Here is a 19004-nt window from a genome sequence, read left to right as displayed (position 1 = left end):
ACATGGTTCTCTATTCCCCCAGATGAGGGTAGCCACCAGGCACGAGGTAGGAAGTATGGTCTCGGGGTTAGAGAGTGTAGAAGCGGCGCAATAGAGGCGTGAAAGCGCATCCGGCTTAACATTCTTAGACCCCGGGCGGTAGGAGATGGTGAAGTTGAACATGGTGAATAACCGGGCCCATCGAGCTTGCCTGGAGTTGAGACCCTTGGAGTTGAGACCCTTGGCGGTGCAGAGATATTCCAGGTTCTTGTGATCCATCAACACTATGAATGTGAAGTTCCACCCACTCTAACCAGTGTCTCCACTCCTCGATTTCCCACATCATAATTCCTCTCCGTGGCGTTAAGGCAATGGGAGAAGGCGACGCAGAGATGCAGCTTAAAGTCTAGGGCAGAATGCTGGGACAGGACGACCCCCACTCTGATATCCGAAAAGCCTACCTCCACCACAAACTGACGGGACGGGTCCGGATGGATCAATATGGGAGCTGTGATGAAGCAGTGCTTAAGGTCCAGGAACGCCCGTGGGGACCACGTGAATGGGAACTTGGGAGAGGTGAGTGCTGACATGGGGGAAGCCATGGCGGTGCTGTAACTCCTGATAAAACGGTGATAGAAATTGGCAAACCCCCCAAAAAACATTGCAGCTGCACTCTGGACGTGGGTTGGGACCAATCCACCACAGCTCTCACCTTTCCCGGATGCATCTGCACATTCCAGCAGAGATATTGTATCTAAGGAAGGAGATGGTGGAGTGATGGAACTCGCATTTTTCAGCTTTGGCAAACAGCTGGTTCTCCAGGAGATGCTGGATTATTTGTCAGACATGGAGAACGTGTTCTTGAGCCGAGCGGGAAAAGACGAGGATGTCGTCGAGGTAGATGAACATGAACCGGTTCAACATATCCCAGAGAAGGTCATTAAACAGGGCCTGGAACACAGCAGGAGCATTGGACAAACCGATTGGCGGCGCCAGGTATTCATAGTGTCCGCTAACAGTGTTGAAGGCTGTCTTCCACCCGTCACCTTCCCGTATCCGTACCAGGCGGTAGGCATTCCGCAGGTCTAACTTAGAAGAGATAGTGGCCCCTGGAGCGGCTCGAAAGCAGAGGCAATGAGTGGTAGTGAGTAGAAGTTCTTAACCGTGATGTCATTGAGGCCCGGTAGTCAATGCACAGGCACAGGGTTTTGTCCTTCTCCACAAATAAGAACCCTGCGCCGGCGGGGGAGGCAGAAGGACAGATACCCCCTGCAGCCAGGGAGTCCTCTGTACATCTCCATAGTCTTGGTCTCCAGACCCGACAGTGAATACAGCCGTCTCCGGGGTGGTGTAGTGCCCGGGAGAAGGTTGATCCCGCAGTCATATGGTAGATGCGGAGAAAGCGAAGTGGGCCGGGCCTTGCTGAAAACCTTATGGAGATCCTGGTACTCCGCAGGAATGGTGGAGAGGTCCGATGCTTCTTCCGGGGCAGGCTGCGCCAACTTCAGGCAATGGGCGTGGCAGAACAGGTTCCAGCCCACGATAATACCAGCAGTCCAGTTGATAAGGGGATTGTGGCACTGGAGCCAAGAAAACCCTAATACCACAGGAACCTGAGGAGACTTGATGAGCATAAACTGTATAGAGACTCAGTGTGGTTTCCGGACACACGCAGGTGGATAGGAGTAGTATTATGGGTGACCCTGCCTATAGAACGCCCATCCAGTGCTCTAACGTCCTTGGGACTGGAGAGGGGCTGAGTGGGGATGCCCAGCTCAGACACCAGGGTGTTGTCCATGAAACTCTCATTGGCCCCAGAGTCAATGAGAACCCGAAGAGACTTAGACTGGTCACCCCACAGCTGGATGGCATGGAGAGGGATGCGAGCAAGGGGAGAAGAAAAATTCTCCGTAAGGCCTACCAGAGTACTCGTACCTACAGAGGAGGCTGGTCTCTTGAAAGTACAGGTAGACACATAATGACCGGCAGTTCCGCAATACAGACAATTCTGGGTGTTAAGTCTGCATAAGCATTTGGCTGGAGGCTGCCTAGCGCTGCCGAGTTGGTTGGATCCTTCGGTGAATGATTGGGAACTGAATCAGACCCCCTCTCCCTCCTATACGTTCCCGTAGCAACCCATCGATCCAGATGGTCAAGGCGATGAGCGAATCGAGAGCCATAGGCACCTTCCGGGCTGCGAGCTCATCATTAACCTTCTCCGATAATCCATGAAGGAATGTGTCGAACAGGGATTCCGGGTTCCAGGCACTCTCGGCAGCCAACGTGCAAAATAAACCGCAGTTTGCCACACTACGAGAGTCTTGGCAAAGCTGGAGTAACTTCCGAGCAGCATCTCTCCTGGACAATGGAGAATCTAAAACCTTTTTCACCTAAGTCATGAACTCCTCCAGGCTGAAACACACGGCAGATTGTTGTTCTCACACCGCCGTAGCTAAGGCAAGAGCCCCACCCCCTGGACATTAGCATTATGAGATATCTTCCAGCGGTATCTTCAAGGGGAAGGACGAGGGCAGCAGCTCGAAGATGAGGGAACACTGGGAAAGAAACGGCCAACAGGTTCCTCCAGCAAGCGTTCCGGAGGTGGTAAGCGGGGTTCTCGGGAAGCCGGGGTGGCCTGGAGAGAGACACTGCTTATAGCAGTGTTATTGGGGGGCTGGGAGGCTGTAGCTGTGGCCAGCTGCCTCACAGATAATCTGTGTAATTTCTCCAGCCATGTATTCAAGGCACAGTCATGGCGTTCTGCCAAGGTCTGGAATCTGTCCATAAGACCTCAAAGTGACTCCTCGTGTCTTCCAATGGTTGCTCCTTGGTGGTGGTGACGTTGCGGAGCTGGTCCGAGTCTGCTGGGTCAGTCATGGCCGGTTCGTAATATATGACCCAGATGCAGACAGGTCGAAGTAACAAGAGTTTATTACAGCAAACGACAGGTCAATGGCAAGCAGAGGTCAGTAATCCAGAGCAGAGTCCGAAAGGTACAGAACAGCAGGTAGGATCAGGGTCAGGGCAGGCAGAATGGTCAACACCAGGAAAACTAGAAAACAGGGACTATAGAGAAAACAGGAGTATAGGAAAAACACTGGTAGGCTTGACAAGACTAACTGGCAACAGACAAACAGAAAAAAACATAAATGGATAATGAGGAAATGGGCGACACCTGGAGGGGGGTGGAATCAAGCACAAGACAGATGAAACAGATCAGGGTGTGACAGTATGGAGAGTCTTAATAGCCTTAGAGAATAAATCCACAAAGCCAAATTTCCCAAGGGAGTGGAAGAAGAACTGATGCTCCACTGTGTCAAATACTTTGTAAAAATCTAAAAAAATAATATGAAGCTATCCTCGGTTATTAGGTCCGAGTAGTCAAGTATGTCTAATACTAGTCTGATATTGTTAGAAATATATCTGTTCCTAATAAAGCCAGACTGTTTCATCAATGATTGCATCTAGGACTTATTTAATTATATTAGTATTAAGGATAATATGTTATAGTCATTATTAAGAAGACAAATTGGACGCCAGTTATCGATGTGCAGCACTTGTTTTTTATTAACCCCTGACTCATTGTAGGAGGGAGAACATTGTTTTTAATACTCTCTAAAAAAACTTCAGGTAGGAAGGGAACTACTTGTTCAGAAAATAACTTGTACAATTCTGCTGTAATTCCATCAATACCTCAGGATTTATTGATCTTTATAGGTTTGATAGACTCGATAACTATGATGAGTTAATCACACTGTTTAGATTCTGTATCACTGATAGTGAACACATACATTTCCAGTAAAACAATTGCTACAGTATTTAGTGATTTATTTTTGCTAATCTGTAATAGCACAATGTTTAAATTATGGATAGTGTTATTTGTAGTTACATTTCTCAAGTCTAAAGAAATAGGATGAATTCTGTTCTCCCTCCTCAAGCCATTTTTCCTAGATCTAATAAAAGCTCCTTCTGCTTTTAATCTATGTACTGTATATTATCCAGTTTATTTAATCTATGTACTGTATATTATCCAGTTTATTTAATCTATGTACGGTATATTATCCAGTTTATTTAATCCATGTACTGTATATTATCCAGTTTATTTAATCCATGTACTGTATATTATCCAGTTTATTTAACCCATGTACGGTATATTATCCAGTTTATTTAATCCATGTACTGTATTATCCAGTTTATTTAATCCATGTACTGTATTATCCAGTTTATTTCATCCATGTACTGTATATTATCCAGTTTATTTCATCCATGTACTGTATATTATCCAGTTTATTTAATCCATGTACTGTATATTATCCAGTTTATTTAATCCATGTACTGTATATTATCCAGTTTATTTAATCCATGTACTGTATATTATCCAGTTTATTTAATCCATGTACTGTATATTATCCAGTTTATTTAATCCATGTACTGTATATTATCCAGTTTATTTAATCTATGTACGGTATATTATCCAGTTTATTTCCTCTATGTATGGTATATTATCCAGTTTATTTAATCCATGTACGGTATATTATCCAGTTTATTTAATCCATGTACTGTATTATCCAGTTTATTTAATCCATGTACTGTATATTATCCAGTTTATTTAATCCATGTACGGTATATTATCCAGTTTATTTCATCTATGTACTGTATATTATCCAGTTTATTTCATCTATGTACGGTATATTATCCAGTTTATTTCCTCTATGTATGGTATATTATCCAGTTTATTTAATCCATGTACGGTCCAGTTTATTTATCCAGTTTATTTAATCCATGTACTGTATTATCCAGTTTTTAATCCATGTTATCCAGTTTATTTAATCCATGTACTGTATTATCCAGTTTATTTAATCCATGTACTGTATATTATCCAGTTTATTTCATCCATGTACGGTATATTATCCAGTTTATTTAATCCACGTACTGTATATTATCCAGTTTATTTAATCCATGTACTGTATATTATCCAGTTTATTTAATCCATGTACTGTATATTATCCAGTTTATTTCATCCATGTACGGTATATTATCCAGTTTATTTAATCCATGTATGGTATATTATCCAGTTTATTTAATCTATGTACTGTATATTATCCAGTTTATTTCATCCATGTATGGTATATTATCCAGTTTATTTAATCCACGTACTGTATATTATCCAGTTTATTTAATCCATGTATGGTATATTATCCAGTTTATTTAATCCACGTACTGTATATTATCCAGTTTATTTAATCCATGTACTGTATATTATCCAGTTTATTTAATCCATGTACTGTATATTATCCAGTTTATTTCATCCATGTACGGTATATTATCCAGTTTATTTCATCCATGTATGGTATATTATCCAGTTTATTTAATCCATGTACTGTATATTATCCAGTTTATTTCATCCATGTATGGTATATTATCCAGTTTATTTAATCCATGTACTGTATATTATCCAGTTTATTTAATCCACGTATGGTATATTATCCAGTTTATTTAATCCATGTACTGTACATTATCCAGTTTATTTCATCCATGTATGGTATATTATTCAGTTTATTTAATCCATGTACTGTATATTATCCAGTTTATTTCATCCATGTATGGTATATTATCCAGTTTATTTCATCCATGTACAGTATATTATCCAGTTTATTTAATCCATGTACTGTATATTATCCAGTTTATTTAATCCATGTACTGTATATTATCCAGTTTATTTAATCTATGTACTGTATATTATCCAATTTACTTTGTAACTCAGTTTCATCTCTCCCCCCTTGAGGCTGGCTGGGGACCTCTGAGAAAGGAAGTTATCTAAATGATCACCTTTTCCTCCTCAGCTCTTCTGGTTTTAGCAATATTACTACCATATTTTCTAAGGTATTTGGCCACAAATTTAAAGAGCTCCCAGTTCTTGCAATAAGATTTTTCTAAACAAGCTCTTTCCCAAAACTGTGAGGGCAGATCTTTTTTACCTCAAACTCAGCTATAATGAGGAGCTATTTAGCTTCCAGTAGGATGCTCTACCAAGGTTAGTATCAGGGGTAAATATTTTGATATCAATGTAAATGGCTCTATGGTCTGAGGGGAGTAGTAAAAATATTTGTAGTAACACTCACTATCAATACATTTTCGATAAGCCAAAAATCTATTCTGAACTATCTGGAACCTGTTTTATTACTCCAAGTGAATGATTTGTTGGAAACCTCTCTCTCCATATATCTGTGAGATGAAACATTTTCCATAAAAAGTTTAAACCAAAATTCTGATTGGTTGGCCGACCTGGTGGCCGTCTATCTGTTAAAGGATCTATAGTGATATTAAAGTCCCCTCCTATCAATAATAACAAATCGGGAAATTTGGATAACCAATGAAGTACTGTATATGTTTCTCTACAGATTCAAGAAACTCATCATCCTCAATAAAAGCAAACACAAAATATCGTTGCCCCATTGTGACTTCCAAAAGTGCGACTCCTGGAGAAAAAAAAACAAATCTGATCAAAGTTGTTTAGCAAATAAAAATAAGGCCTTGCACTTCACATTATTATCAGAAAAACAATTGGAGACCTCCACAAGTCTGGTTCATCCAGTACATCATTTTTCAGCTGTGCTAACATAATTGCAAAAAGGTTTTCTAATGATCAATTATCCTTTTAAAATGATCAACTTGGATTAGCTAACACAACGTGCCATTTAAACAAAGGAGTGATGGTTGCTGATAATGGGCCTCTACACCCATGTAGATATTCCATGTATTTATTTTTTCATTTAAAAAGCTGTTTCCAGCTACAAGTCATTAACAATGACTACACCATTTCTGATCAATTTGATGTTATTTTAAAATGGACAATTTTTGCTTTTCTTTCAAACAATGTCATTTCTTAGTGACCCCAAACTTTTGAACAGTAGTGTATATGGGGAAAGTTGCCGTTAACACCATTCCGTTGGTGTCATGACACAAGCCTGAGATTGAAAGATTAACTGCTGGTGGGGTCGGTCACTGAGGGAGCCCAAGGAGGAAGTACACAACAAAAACATGGAGTGTCAAAAAACAACTGTTTTATTAAATTACAGACTGCATCAACTACAGAGGACTTCTGGACATACAGGTCTTAGCAAGCTGCCGGTCCTATGACTCCTTGTGGCACAAGCACGTGCAGTAACACAGGCTGGGTTCTTGCTACATCGACAAATCTCCTCGTAACTCCTTATCGGGTGTTCACCTGCAAGAAAGGGGAAAATCTTATTACCATATAAGGACACAGTTTAAGTGAAAGGAGGGGGGCGTTCAATTATTAGAGCAATTTATATATATATATTTTAAATATATATATTTTAAACCTTTATTTAACCAGGCAAGTCAGTTAAGAACACATTCTTATTTTCAATGACGGCCTGGGAACAGTTCAGGGGCAGAACGACAGATTTGAGCCTAGTCAGCTTGGGGGTTTGAACTCGCAACCTTCCGGTTACTAGTCCAACGCTCTAACCACTAGGCTACGCTGCCGCCCCTATAGTGTTGTGCATTTTTTTCTGGTGCTGTGTTCCATACTAAAAATGGGCATACAAGATGTAATGCAGGTTGAATGAGAGGGCAGATCTCCACTAGTGACACCAGAGGGTTGTCTGGTCTCTTACCACGTCGTCAATCTTGAGGATGCTGCGGACCGTCTCAGTGGCGAGGGTCAGAGCGCTGACAGACACCAGCAGAGGCTGCACCACCAGCTCCTCTAGAATGTTGGAGATACCGCCCTGAGAGAGGGAGAGGAATGGGGAGACGAGTCAATTCCCTATTCTACATGATAGACAATCGCATTTATGGTATGCAACTGCATTAATGTAAATCTTCATGACAAACTGTCAAAACGGAGGTTCTGTATCGAGCTGGTGAATGGCTGGGCCACAAGAGACTACAGTCGATGAATAGGCAAATAAGTTTACTGCAAGCACACCAGGACAATGAGGTGTTGTCACAGCGTGACTCTAGCCTCACGAGACAATCACATTTGTTCTAAATCTGAATGTTCAACATTGCATCCTGAGAACAAACTACGGCAGGGTGAAAATAGGCATAAAACAAAACAGAATCCAGGAGAGAGTGGCAGGGCCATACCTTGCGGACATTGATCCCGGCAGTCTTCTCGCCTTGGGCGTGCCTATTGCGGAGCTCTGTGACAGTGGAGATGGGGTTGAGGCCGGCGTTCTCGGCCAGTGTGGACGGCACTACCTCCAGGGCGTCTGCGTAGGCCCTCACGCAGTATGCCTCCATGCCTGGCAGCGTGCGGGAGTACTCAGCCAGACGCAGGGCCAGCTCGATCTCAGGAGCGCCGCCACCGGCGATCAGAGCCCTGGGAGGGAGAGAAAAGGCATCAGTCAGGGGAAAGAGAAAACAAAATGACTTTTGCTCCATTCTGATGTTAAACTAGTGACAGCAAATATCAATTAGGCTGTAGTCGAGCTGGGTGATATGGACAAAAATCCATATTGCAATAAATTGACTATTAATATTTAATGATAAATGTACAACATTATGTGAACTGCAGTCTGTATAACCCCTTTAAAACTGATAGTTTAAACATTGTAGCATTTTTGGTTTATCATCCCAGCTCTAGGCTATAGTGCTAACATAACCTACATTTTCAGATAGGTGCAGATTGAGTGAAGGATACAGGGATTGAGATGCACCCCACTGATATATAGAACCATTCAGAAGTTTAGACACACCTATTCATTCAAGAGTTATTTTTTAAACTATTTTCTTCATTGTAGAATACTGAAGACATCAAAACTATGAAATAACACATATGGAATCATGTAGTAACCAAAATAGTGAACCAAATGGAAGCGTGTTGGGTCATTGTCCCGTTGAAAAACAAATGATAGTCCCCACTAGGCCCAAACCAGATGGGATGGCGTAACACTGCAGAATGCTGTGGTAGCCATGCTGGTGAAGTCTTCAAAAGAAAAATCACTGAGTGTCACCAGCAAAGCACCACCACACCACCTCCACGCTTCACAGTGGGAACCACACATACAGAGATCATCCGTTCACCTACTCTGCGTCTAACAATGGCATGGCAGTTAGAACCAAAAACCTCAAATTTGGACTCAGACCAAAGGACAGATTTCCACCGGTCTAATGTCCATTGCTTGTGTTTCTTGGCCCAAGCAAGTCTTCTTATTGGTGTCCTTTAGTAGTGGATTCTTTGCAACAATTTGACCTGATTCACAGTCTCCTCTGAACAGTTGATGTTGAGATGAGTCTGTTACTTGAACTCTGTGAAGCATTTTTTGGGGCTGCAATCTGAGGTGCATTTCATTGCCGATTTCTGAGGCTGGTAACTCTAATGAACTTATCCTCTGCAGCAGAGGTAACTCACTTCCTTCCGTGTGGCAGTACTCATAAGAGCCAGCTTCATCATAGCGCTTGATGGTTTTTGCAACTGAACTTGAAGAAACGTTAAAAGTTCTTGAATTTTTTTGCATCGACTGACCTTCATGTCTTGAAGTAATGGTGGACTGTCGTTTCTCTTTGCTTATTTGAGCTGTTCTTGCCATAATATGGACTTGGTCTTTTTTCTTCTTTATACCACCCCTACCTTGTCACAACACAACTGATTGGCTCAAACACATTAAGGAAGGAAATTCCACAAACGAACAAGGCACACCTGTTAATTGAAATGCATTCCAGGTGACTACCTCACGAAGCTGGTTGAGAGAATCCCAAGAGTGCGCAAAGCTGTCAAGGCAAAGGGTGGCTACTTTGTTAAAAAAATTATTCAGAGATTCCCTTTCTTGGTTACTAGATGATTCCATATGTGTTATTTCGTAGTTGATGTCTTCACTATTATTCTACCACGTAAAAAATTGTAAAAATAAAGAACCCTTGAATGAGTCCAAATGTCTGAATGGTACTGTACGTAAGTTACACAAACAAGGAATTTAATGACTGCATAGAAAATAGTTTATTGCAAATGACTGGTAAGCTGGATACTGGTGTGGCCCCCCTTCTATTATAAAAGAGGGCATTTTAGATCTGACAAAAATGGTTGATATCAAAACAGAAATATCAATGTTTGGTTTCAAGATCTATTGGGATCACAAGGTCTGCTAAGCTCTTTAAATAGGACAAAGTGCACATCCTTCACAGCCATTTTAGTTGTAGTTGCAGTCGTTCCGAGTATTATGTTCCTCTCAACAGGTCCAGAGCCAGAGGTGAAGCCCCTGACCCAGGTTGAAGAGAGGGTTGCTCTGTCCCCCGGAAATGGCCACTTGTGACATGGACAGCCACGAGTGGGCAAAGCTTAGAGGGACTTGTGCTTACTTATCTATGTAATTATTCCACATTATCACGGCATGCATCTACAGAGGCTATTGTTGCTCAGACAGCTGACCAGAGTGGCTGCAGCACCATACCTCTTCTTCACCAGACAGCGGATGACACACAGAGCGTCGTGGATGGAGCGCTCCGCCTCCTCAATCACCAGCTTGTTGGATCCGCGCACCACGATGCTCACCGTCTTACCAGGGCTGGTGCAGCCTGTGATCTATGGAGACGAACAGGCCAGAGGGAAACCGCATTAATTGACTTACAATGGGAAACAGCGATCAGACACATGCCAAAGTCATCTTAGAATATGCTTTTCTAAAAACTTAAAAAACAAAATTACAATGAACATTTACAGCAAAGAACTTTAACATTTTTTCATTCATGGAGGTTGGAATACACATAGGCTACATGCAATGCCTAAAATCATCACTGTTTTCAATGACCACTTAACACATTCCAAGGGTATTAGCATTAGAACAAGAGTCTTTTCTCGCATAGTTGTGATGGCAGCAAGAAAGCAGTCTTGTATCCAAGCCTGGGAAAGATTGAGATTAGTTTAAGTGAATTAGCATACCTTGACCAGCTTGCCAGAGCCATCCAGGCTGACCTCCTCTGCCAGCTCGGCGGTGCCCATCATCTCGGGAAGGAACTGATCAATGTGGGCGATGGGCTTGGTGCCAATGGTCTGTAGGGGTGAAAAGTGAATTCAGATTCAACAGTCAGCCTTTGGCTATAACATAATATCATGAACTACAAAGTAAAGAGCAATAATGTTATTTAAATTATTTTTTAAAACACCTTGCAAATGAATTCAATATCCTCCCTCTCGATCTCCTTGACCACCATGATCTTCATCTTGTTCAGGAAGTGGAGGGCCAAATCGCTCAGAGCATCTCTGAAAGAAGTACGGAACTATTTTTTTAAACCATGTCATCCAGTGATCAAGATAGCATGCAGACAGGAGGTCCACCTATGGGAAGAGTATAATATACAGAGGAACCCATGGTAACAGTGCTAATACCTGCCTTTCTGATTACACTCAAATAAGTTTCTAGACATTGTGAGAGCAATTGGACAAAGTGAATCGATGACATGACGGTGATGATGCGTCGGGTGTTACCTGAGGATGGACTTCTGGATGAGCAGGACGTTGCAGCCCGCCTTCTTGATCTGTTTGACCAGGTTGAGGATGTAGGCGCGCTCCTCGCGCAGCACACGGTCCATCTGGGCATAGTCTGACACTACTATCTGGTTGTCCATCTGGATTACGACATGAGGGACATAAAAATAAAATAATAATATTAATAATACGGAGAAAGAATAACAACACAATTGTAAGAAAATGTGAAGATTGAGGGGTAAGAAAGGTAACAGACAAAAACGAATCGTCCACCATAACGTCAGGGACATTGACAAACATGGAAGCCAATTTCACGGAGATAATCAGTCAGCGATTGTGATGGACTTACGTCAGTTTTGGGCGGGGACAAGCAGAACTGGATGAGGGCGATCTTGGCCTTCTCCACACGGGACACGCTGGAGTTGACCACCTTCTGGGTCAGCACCAGGCCATCCACCAGCTCACAGTCATCAATGGTCCCACTGCAGAGAAACACACATTAGGTCATTATGGGTAGAACATCTGTCTAAGGGCAGCAGTTTCTACCTGGCTGATTCCAAACAAAGGTTATTTTGACCATAAGGCAAAATAATTAATTAAATGTTGTTCTTTAAACGCAATCATTTGCGTTGTCGATTAAGATGAGATAAATGTGTGTCCGTCCATGCACAAGGAAAAACACTCAAGAAGGACATCAGTATGGTTTTGTTGCCATTTACTCAATGACATTTCTTTTTTGCGATAGCTTGTCAGAAGGTGACTGGCAGGGAAAGCAAAGTGGAGCCATTCTGCTAATTGACCGCCTGAGATTGATCTGGCACATCAGACATGTCCACGTCCCCACAGAGAGAGAACTGGGGAGTGAAAATGTGCCTATCCAAACTGACTTTCAACTGTAGGAAGCTGTCAAAAGCTTTAGGAAAGGTATGGTATTAGTACAACACTGATCCTACATTAGTAGCCTAGGGTCTACTGCTGGATCATGTTCATTACACACCTAATGGCAGAAAAGGAACTGCGAAAGGAGGGACTATCTAGACTTTTCTAATAAGAAAAGCAAATTTTCCATTGCAAAATGTTCGTGCCCTAATAAACATGACCCAGAAGTCAAAATAGGGAACAACCCGGTTTGTAATCCTAACATTTAAGTCCTTTTGCAGACGTTCTTATCCAGAACAATTTACAGTAGTGAGCACATAATCTGGACCCACCAGCCTTCCCTTCCCTCCTCACCCCAGCTTCTTGACAATGTGGATATCGTGCAGGTCCACGCCAGTGGCGGTGGCCGGGTCGATGACGCGCATCACGGCGTCCACGCTCATGGGCGCTAGCAGGCTGGAGTACTGCGACACCACCTTGGAGCACAGAGAGGTGGTGGCACTGTTCAGCAGTGTCTCGCGGTCGCTCAGGAGTACCGGCTGGCTCATGCCCGTCAGCACCTCGACGCCCTTGTCCACCGCCTTCTGGAACGACTCAGAGATAGTGGTGGGGTGGATACCTGGGGGATAAGCAGAGAACAGGCATTTAGTATTCAAGCTTTAGGAAGCAGGGACTCAGAACAGATTCTGGCCTAGGAGTTTATTGGGTAATCCAGGAGTCAGCAAGCCTGGTCCTGGAGATCGCCAACGATGCCATTGGTTCCACGTCACTTACCCTTCTGAAGCAACTTGCCGCATGCGTCAAGCAGGGCACCAGCAATCACCACCACCGAGGTTGTGCCGTCACCAGCCTCAATATCCTGTGCTTTGGACAGCTCCACCATCTGAAAGACAAACAGGCAAAACACAGTGTCAAACTCCTGATATTGGTGATCTCTTAAAAGGGATAGAAGCTAGAAAGGAAAGTCCCCAAAGATGCCTTTCATTAATAACCTTTAAGAAATGTTGAATTTTAGCGCAAATGACAGTCCCTTGCTGGATGTTCAAATAACATTTTATTGGTCGCATACTTAGATGTCATTGTGGGTGTAGCGAAATGCTTGTGTTCCTAGCGCCAACAGTGCTGTAGTATCTAACAGTTCTAAAAGTAAAAGAATGGAATTACTATATATAAATATTAGGACGAGCAATGTCGGGGTGGCATTGACTAAAACACAGTAGAATATAATGCATACGAAATTAGTAAAGCAGTATGTAAACGTTAGTGACCAGCACGCTACAGTATTTTCTCTCCTGTGTTATTTCACAAACACTTCACTACAACATCTGTATGTGACCAAAACAAATTTGATTATTAAAGTGGCTAGTGATTTTATGTCTACAGTGCATTTGAGAAGTATTCAGAATAGTTATGCACCGACACACATTTTTCCCCTAATTTATAATACTGTTCTTACCTGTTCCTTATACAGGAGGTCTATAAAGCACTAAAAAGGTTAGACACAAAAGTCTGCAGGTCCAGACAACCTGGACCCCTACCTCTTAAAGATAACAGCTGGTATTATTTCCTAAACTGTGGCTCACATTTTCAACTTGTCTCTTGACCAATTCCGTACCCAGCATTTGGAAATCAGCTTATGCCCTCCCACCGCTAAAAGGTTGGAGATCCCTCAGATGCTAATAACTATCGTCCTCCCTCTAAACTACCTACCCTGGCCAAAGTCTATGAATTCCTAGTGAACTCGGTTAATCTTCTAATGTGAAAAGAACATACTGAGTGGGGTTCAGTCTGGCTTTAGTTTGGGGCACAGCACCACAACTGCAGCTATGACAGTGGCAAATTACATCATTAATGCACTAGATAAAAAGCAACACTGCGCTGCTCTGTTTGATAATAATCCACAAAGGCATTTGATTCAGTTGACCATGAATTGTTGCTAGCTAGACTCAAACGTCGGTCTCGGTGAAGAGGCAGTAAATTGGTTTAGAAACTATCTTTATGACAGAACACAATGGGTATATACTGACAATCACAAGTCCAGCTTTCTGGAGATTAATAGAAGTGTGCCCCAGAGTTCCATTTTAGCACCTGTGTTCTTACTTTTTATTAATGATTTGGGAAATGGGATGCAACCAGCAAAGTTCTATCTATATGCAGATGATAGTCATACACTACTGTTCAAAAGTTTGGGGTCACTTAGAAATGTCCTTGTTTTTGAGAGGGGCGCAATTTTTTGTCCATTAAAATAACATCAAATTGATCAGAAATAGTGTAGACATAGTTAATGTTGTAAATGACCATTGTAGCCTTAAACGGCAGATTTTTGTATGGAATATCTACATAGGCGAACAGAGGCCCATTATCAGCAACCAACACTCCTGTGTTCCAATGGCAAAACGCAAATTCCAATCCTTGTGGCTAGCTTCACAACACATAACCCGGTCTGGTCGAGCCTCACTAGTCAGATGAAGCTAGCTGGCTGCTTATAACGTTAGCTAGCTTTGGGCAACAGTGTTAAGTAGCTGGCTAGCTATTTATTTTCAATTAATTGAAGTTCAATAGGTGAACAACAAGTGGCAACCTAGCTAATACTTACAAGGATTTCTAAATCATTGCTAAGAATAAATGAAAATTACTGCAGTTTCTACTGGTCATTGTTTTGCAGACGACACACAATTAATCTTCTCCTTTCCCCCTTCTGATGACCAGGTGGCGAATCGCATCTCTGCATGTCTGGCAGACATATCAGTGTGGATGACGGATCACCACCTCAAGCTGAACTTCGGCAAGACGGAACTGCTCTTCCTCCCGGGGAAGGACTGCCCGTTCCATGATCTCGCCATCACGGTTGACAACTCCATTGTGTCCTCCTCCCAGAGCGCTAAGAACCTTGGCGTGATCCTGGACAACACCCTGTCGTTCTCAACTAACATCAAGGCGGTGGCCCGTTCCTGTAGGTTCATGCTCTACAATATCCGCAGAGTACGACCCTGCCTCACACAGGAAGCGGCGCAGGTCCTAATCCAGGCACTTGTCATCTCCCGTCTGGATTACTGCAACTCGCTGTTGGCTGGGCTCCCTGCCTGTGCCATTAAACCCCTACAACTCATCCAGAACGCCGCAGCCCGTCTAGTGTTCAACCTTCCCAAGTTCTCTCACGTCACCCCGCTCCTCCGCTCTCTCCACTGGCTTCCAGTTGAAGCTCGCATCCGCTACAAGACCATGGTGCTTGCCTACGGAGCTGTGAGGGGAACGGCACCTCAGTACCTCCAGGCTCTGATCAGGCCCTACACCCAAATAAGGGCACTACGTTCATCCACCTCTGGCCTGCTCGCCTCCCTACCACTGAGGAAGTACAGTTCCTGCTCAGCCCAGTCAAAACTGTTCGCTGCTCTGGCCCCCCAATGGTGGAACAAACTCCCTCACGACGCCAGGACAGCGGAGTCAATCACCACCTTCCGGAGACACCTGAAACCCCACCTCTTTAAGGAATACCTAGGATAGGATAAAGTAATCCTTCTCACCCCCCCTTAAAATATTTAGATGCACTATTGTAAAGTGGCTGTTCCACTGGATGTCATAAGGTGAATGCACCAATTTGTAAGTCGCTCTGGACAAGAGCGTCTGCTAAATGACTTAAATGTAATGTAAATGTTTTCAGGCTGGTTGTATGGGTGCTAGCTAGGTACTAAGCTAAAGCTAGCTACCCCAGAGGTTGCGGTCGAACAAATGATGCTTTATTACCAACATGGTATTGTAAACATTGTTTGTGGCCGGTGTTTGCAGACTTTTTTTGTACAGCTTAGACAGTGTTACTATATATTTTGTGACACGCAAAAGACCCAAATGGTGTTCCATGGTATACATGTCGTGAAGCTATTACTGTGTAACTCCGGTTGGGCAACATCTGAAAAACAGCGCACTTAGTGTGTACGGGTGCTTGACCAGTCGGCGAAAGCCAACTTCACGCACGACAAAACGGTTGATTGTCAACGACAATGAATTCCATTATCTAGGCTTTAAGAGATTTTGCCTTTGAGTTGTTTCGCTGAAATGTTCTTAATCTTTCAAATGACTGCGCAACTTGTTGACTGCTCGATCCACACAGCAGACATTGTGTGCTAGTTTAGGAATGCTGTGTTGTATGTATAGTGCAACATTTTACTTGCCGTCATTACATCATATAGGTATGCACGACAGCTTTGACATCGGTTTTGCACATCAGCCGTGTAGAGGACTGCTAATTCTTATGTAGGTGACATTACTGCTATTGCATTGTTATAACTGAGACAACACATAGCAATGTATTTTCACAGTAAAGCATGTTGGGTCCCCTACAGATAGCTCCCACACACACACACACACACACACACACACACACACACACACACACACACACACACACAACTGCCGAGGACACACAGATAAGACATACACCCACACATTGGGAGGAAGAGACACAGCCTTGACTTGCAGACACAAGCACACACACACAATCTCCTTCCTAGCCGAACATTGTGTGACTGAGAACAGCCCGACGAGACCCGGAGGAACGACGGACGGCTCAACAGGACCAATCCAAGAAGACAACACCTCAACTGTGGCCAACCAAAAGACCGTGACTTCCAGACTCAACCTACTTTCTGTACTGTACATAACATGCTTGCAATCTGTTATCGGGGCTTCTTTCTGCTGGTTCCTTGTGAGCCAAATGAATGAGCCCGTATACGTTGTACCAGATATCTTTACTCTGAATAAACTGTCGCTTGTCACATAATTGACCACCTTGTCCGAATCGACTCGCCCTATCGAACCGACTCGCCCTATCTACATATCCCATTATCAACAGCCGTTAAAATTAAAATTAGATATCGGCCGATACCAATGTTGGGATTTAACTAATATCTCCCAAACTTCTTCCATTTAAGAATGATGAAGGCCACTGTGTTCTTGGGAACCTTCAATGCAGCAGAATTTTTGTTGGTACCTTTCCCCATATCTGTGCCTCGACACAATCCTTTCTCAGCGAGCTCCAAATGACAATTCCTTCGAACCTCATGGCTTGGTTTTTGCTTGGACATGCACTGTCAACTGTGGGACCTTATATAGACAGGTATATGCTTTTCCAAATCATGTCCAATTAATTTACAACAGGTGGACTCCAAGTTGTATTAACATCTCATGGATGCTCAATGGAAACAGGGTGCACCTGAAATTAATTGTGAGTATCATAGAAAAGGGTTTGAATAAGGTATTGGTTTATTTTTAATACATTTGCAAACATTTCTAAAAACCTGTTTTCGCTTTGTCATTTCGGGGTATTGTGTGTAGACTGCTGAAAACAATATATATTTAATCAATTTTAGAATAAGGCTGTAACATAACAAAATGTGGAAAAAGTCAAGGGGTCTGAATACTTTCTGAAAGGCAGCAGTATATAGGGTAGCAGCCTCTAAGGTGCAGGGTTGAGTAACCGGCTGGTAGCCGGCTAGTGATGGCTAGAGCAGTATTTTTTGAAATTTTTATATTGACAGAGGCCCAACAAATTGTAGAGAACAGCACAGAAACATATCCCCAGCTCCTTTCTCTCAAACCTTACCATCTTGGCTGCAGGGTGCAGCACCTGCATCTGTTTCAGGATGGTGGCCCCATCGTTGGTGATGGTCACGTCACCCTTCCCATCCTGAATCTGTAAGAATCAATTCCTCTTTTAGTTACAGACAAAATGACCAAACCTTGAGATGGTGATGAGAAGTTGATGGAAAGGGTTACATTTAATTACCATTTTGTCCATGCCCTTGGGGCCAAGGCTGGTTCTGATGCATTCAGCGACAGCTGTCAACCCAAAAAGAGGTGTTACGTTCACAAAGAATACCTACCCATCTAACAGTAGGATACCTTTTATAGAAAATGTTTACTGCTTGACTACTGAGGCAGACAAGAGGACCCCAAACGACTATTGGTTAAAGAGCACATACATACATGGATGTTCATGACAGTTCATTTGGTCAATTCTTGATCCCAACAAATCTAAGCAACTGATGGCTAGTTTAGCTAGTGCACTAATGTCAATCACAATAGTGTTTGGTGCTACATGAAGGGTGTAAAGAATAATGATTAGCTCTGTAACAGATTCTTGTGGAGTCATGCTAGCTAACTGGGTACCAACTTGTGGCTAACGGTTACACTGCCCATACTGAGCCAGCAGTAGCATCCATTCATTAGCAAAGGGAGTGTCGCAGCAGCTGATGCTATGGCAACTCACTGTGGCAAACAACCGCCAGGGTCAGTTATTCGTCCAACAACGCAATACGAATGCTGTATTTGTAGTTTACCTTTTCCTGCGGAGATGTTACTGAACCGAATCTGTGCTGGCTTGTCACGGTCTACATATGCCCCTCGTCCTTTGTTTTTCATCCCACCACTTGGCATCTTTGGTGCAGCCATTGCTTATTTTCGTCGGAATATTTGACTAAAATACTTATGATGGGGACAGCTGTAACCCAAAACACAAAATCGGCTGCTCGACTTCAGATGGGTTGAGATTCAGATTTATCTCCCGCTCTGACTAGAACCTTCCAGAGCCACCGGTTTCGACTCTTGTAGAAAAAGGACCCTCCTGTCAACTTCGAGGGCGCCTTGTTATGACGTTTTAGATGTCCAACAATTTGCCTTGCGGTTTATATGTTGG

At 43.0% G+C, this 19004-nt stretch overlaps 1 protein-coding gene across 1 annotated transcript; it reads right to left on the bottom strand.

Moving 5' to 3' along the window:
* Positions 1–7023: 7023 nt before the first annotated feature.
* On the bottom strand, positions 7024–18945 carry LOC124015997 (T-complex protein 1 subunit delta). Its single transcript, XM_046331514.1, has 13 exons — positions 18649–18945; positions 18096–18148; positions 17913–18002; positions 13088–13196; positions 12668–12932; positions 11784–11916; positions 11435–11574; positions 11113–11209; positions 10889–10999; positions 10401–10531; positions 8098–8332; positions 7623–7736; positions 7024–7207 (listed from the first exon to the last, which is right to left on the bottom strand). Exons 1-13 carry the CDS (start codon positions 18758–18760, stop codon positions 7193–7195), a joined length of 1605 nt encoding a protein of 534 aa, XP_046187470.1. The 5' UTR covers positions 18761–18945; the 3' UTR covers positions 7024–7192.
* Positions 18946–19004: the final 59 nt, after the last annotated feature.

This window comes from Oncorhynchus gorbuscha, linkage group LG26 (genome assembly GCF_021184085.1).
Source record: "Oncorhynchus gorbuscha isolate QuinsamMale2020 ecotype Even-year linkage group LG26, OgorEven_v1.0, whole genome shotgun sequence".
Lineage (NCBI taxonomy): Eukaryota > Metazoa > Chordata > Actinopteri > Salmoniformes > Salmonidae > Oncorhynchus > Oncorhynchus gorbuscha.
The sequence above is the reverse complement of the archived record's forward strand: the minus strand, read 5'-3'. Positions and strand labels throughout refer to the sequence as shown.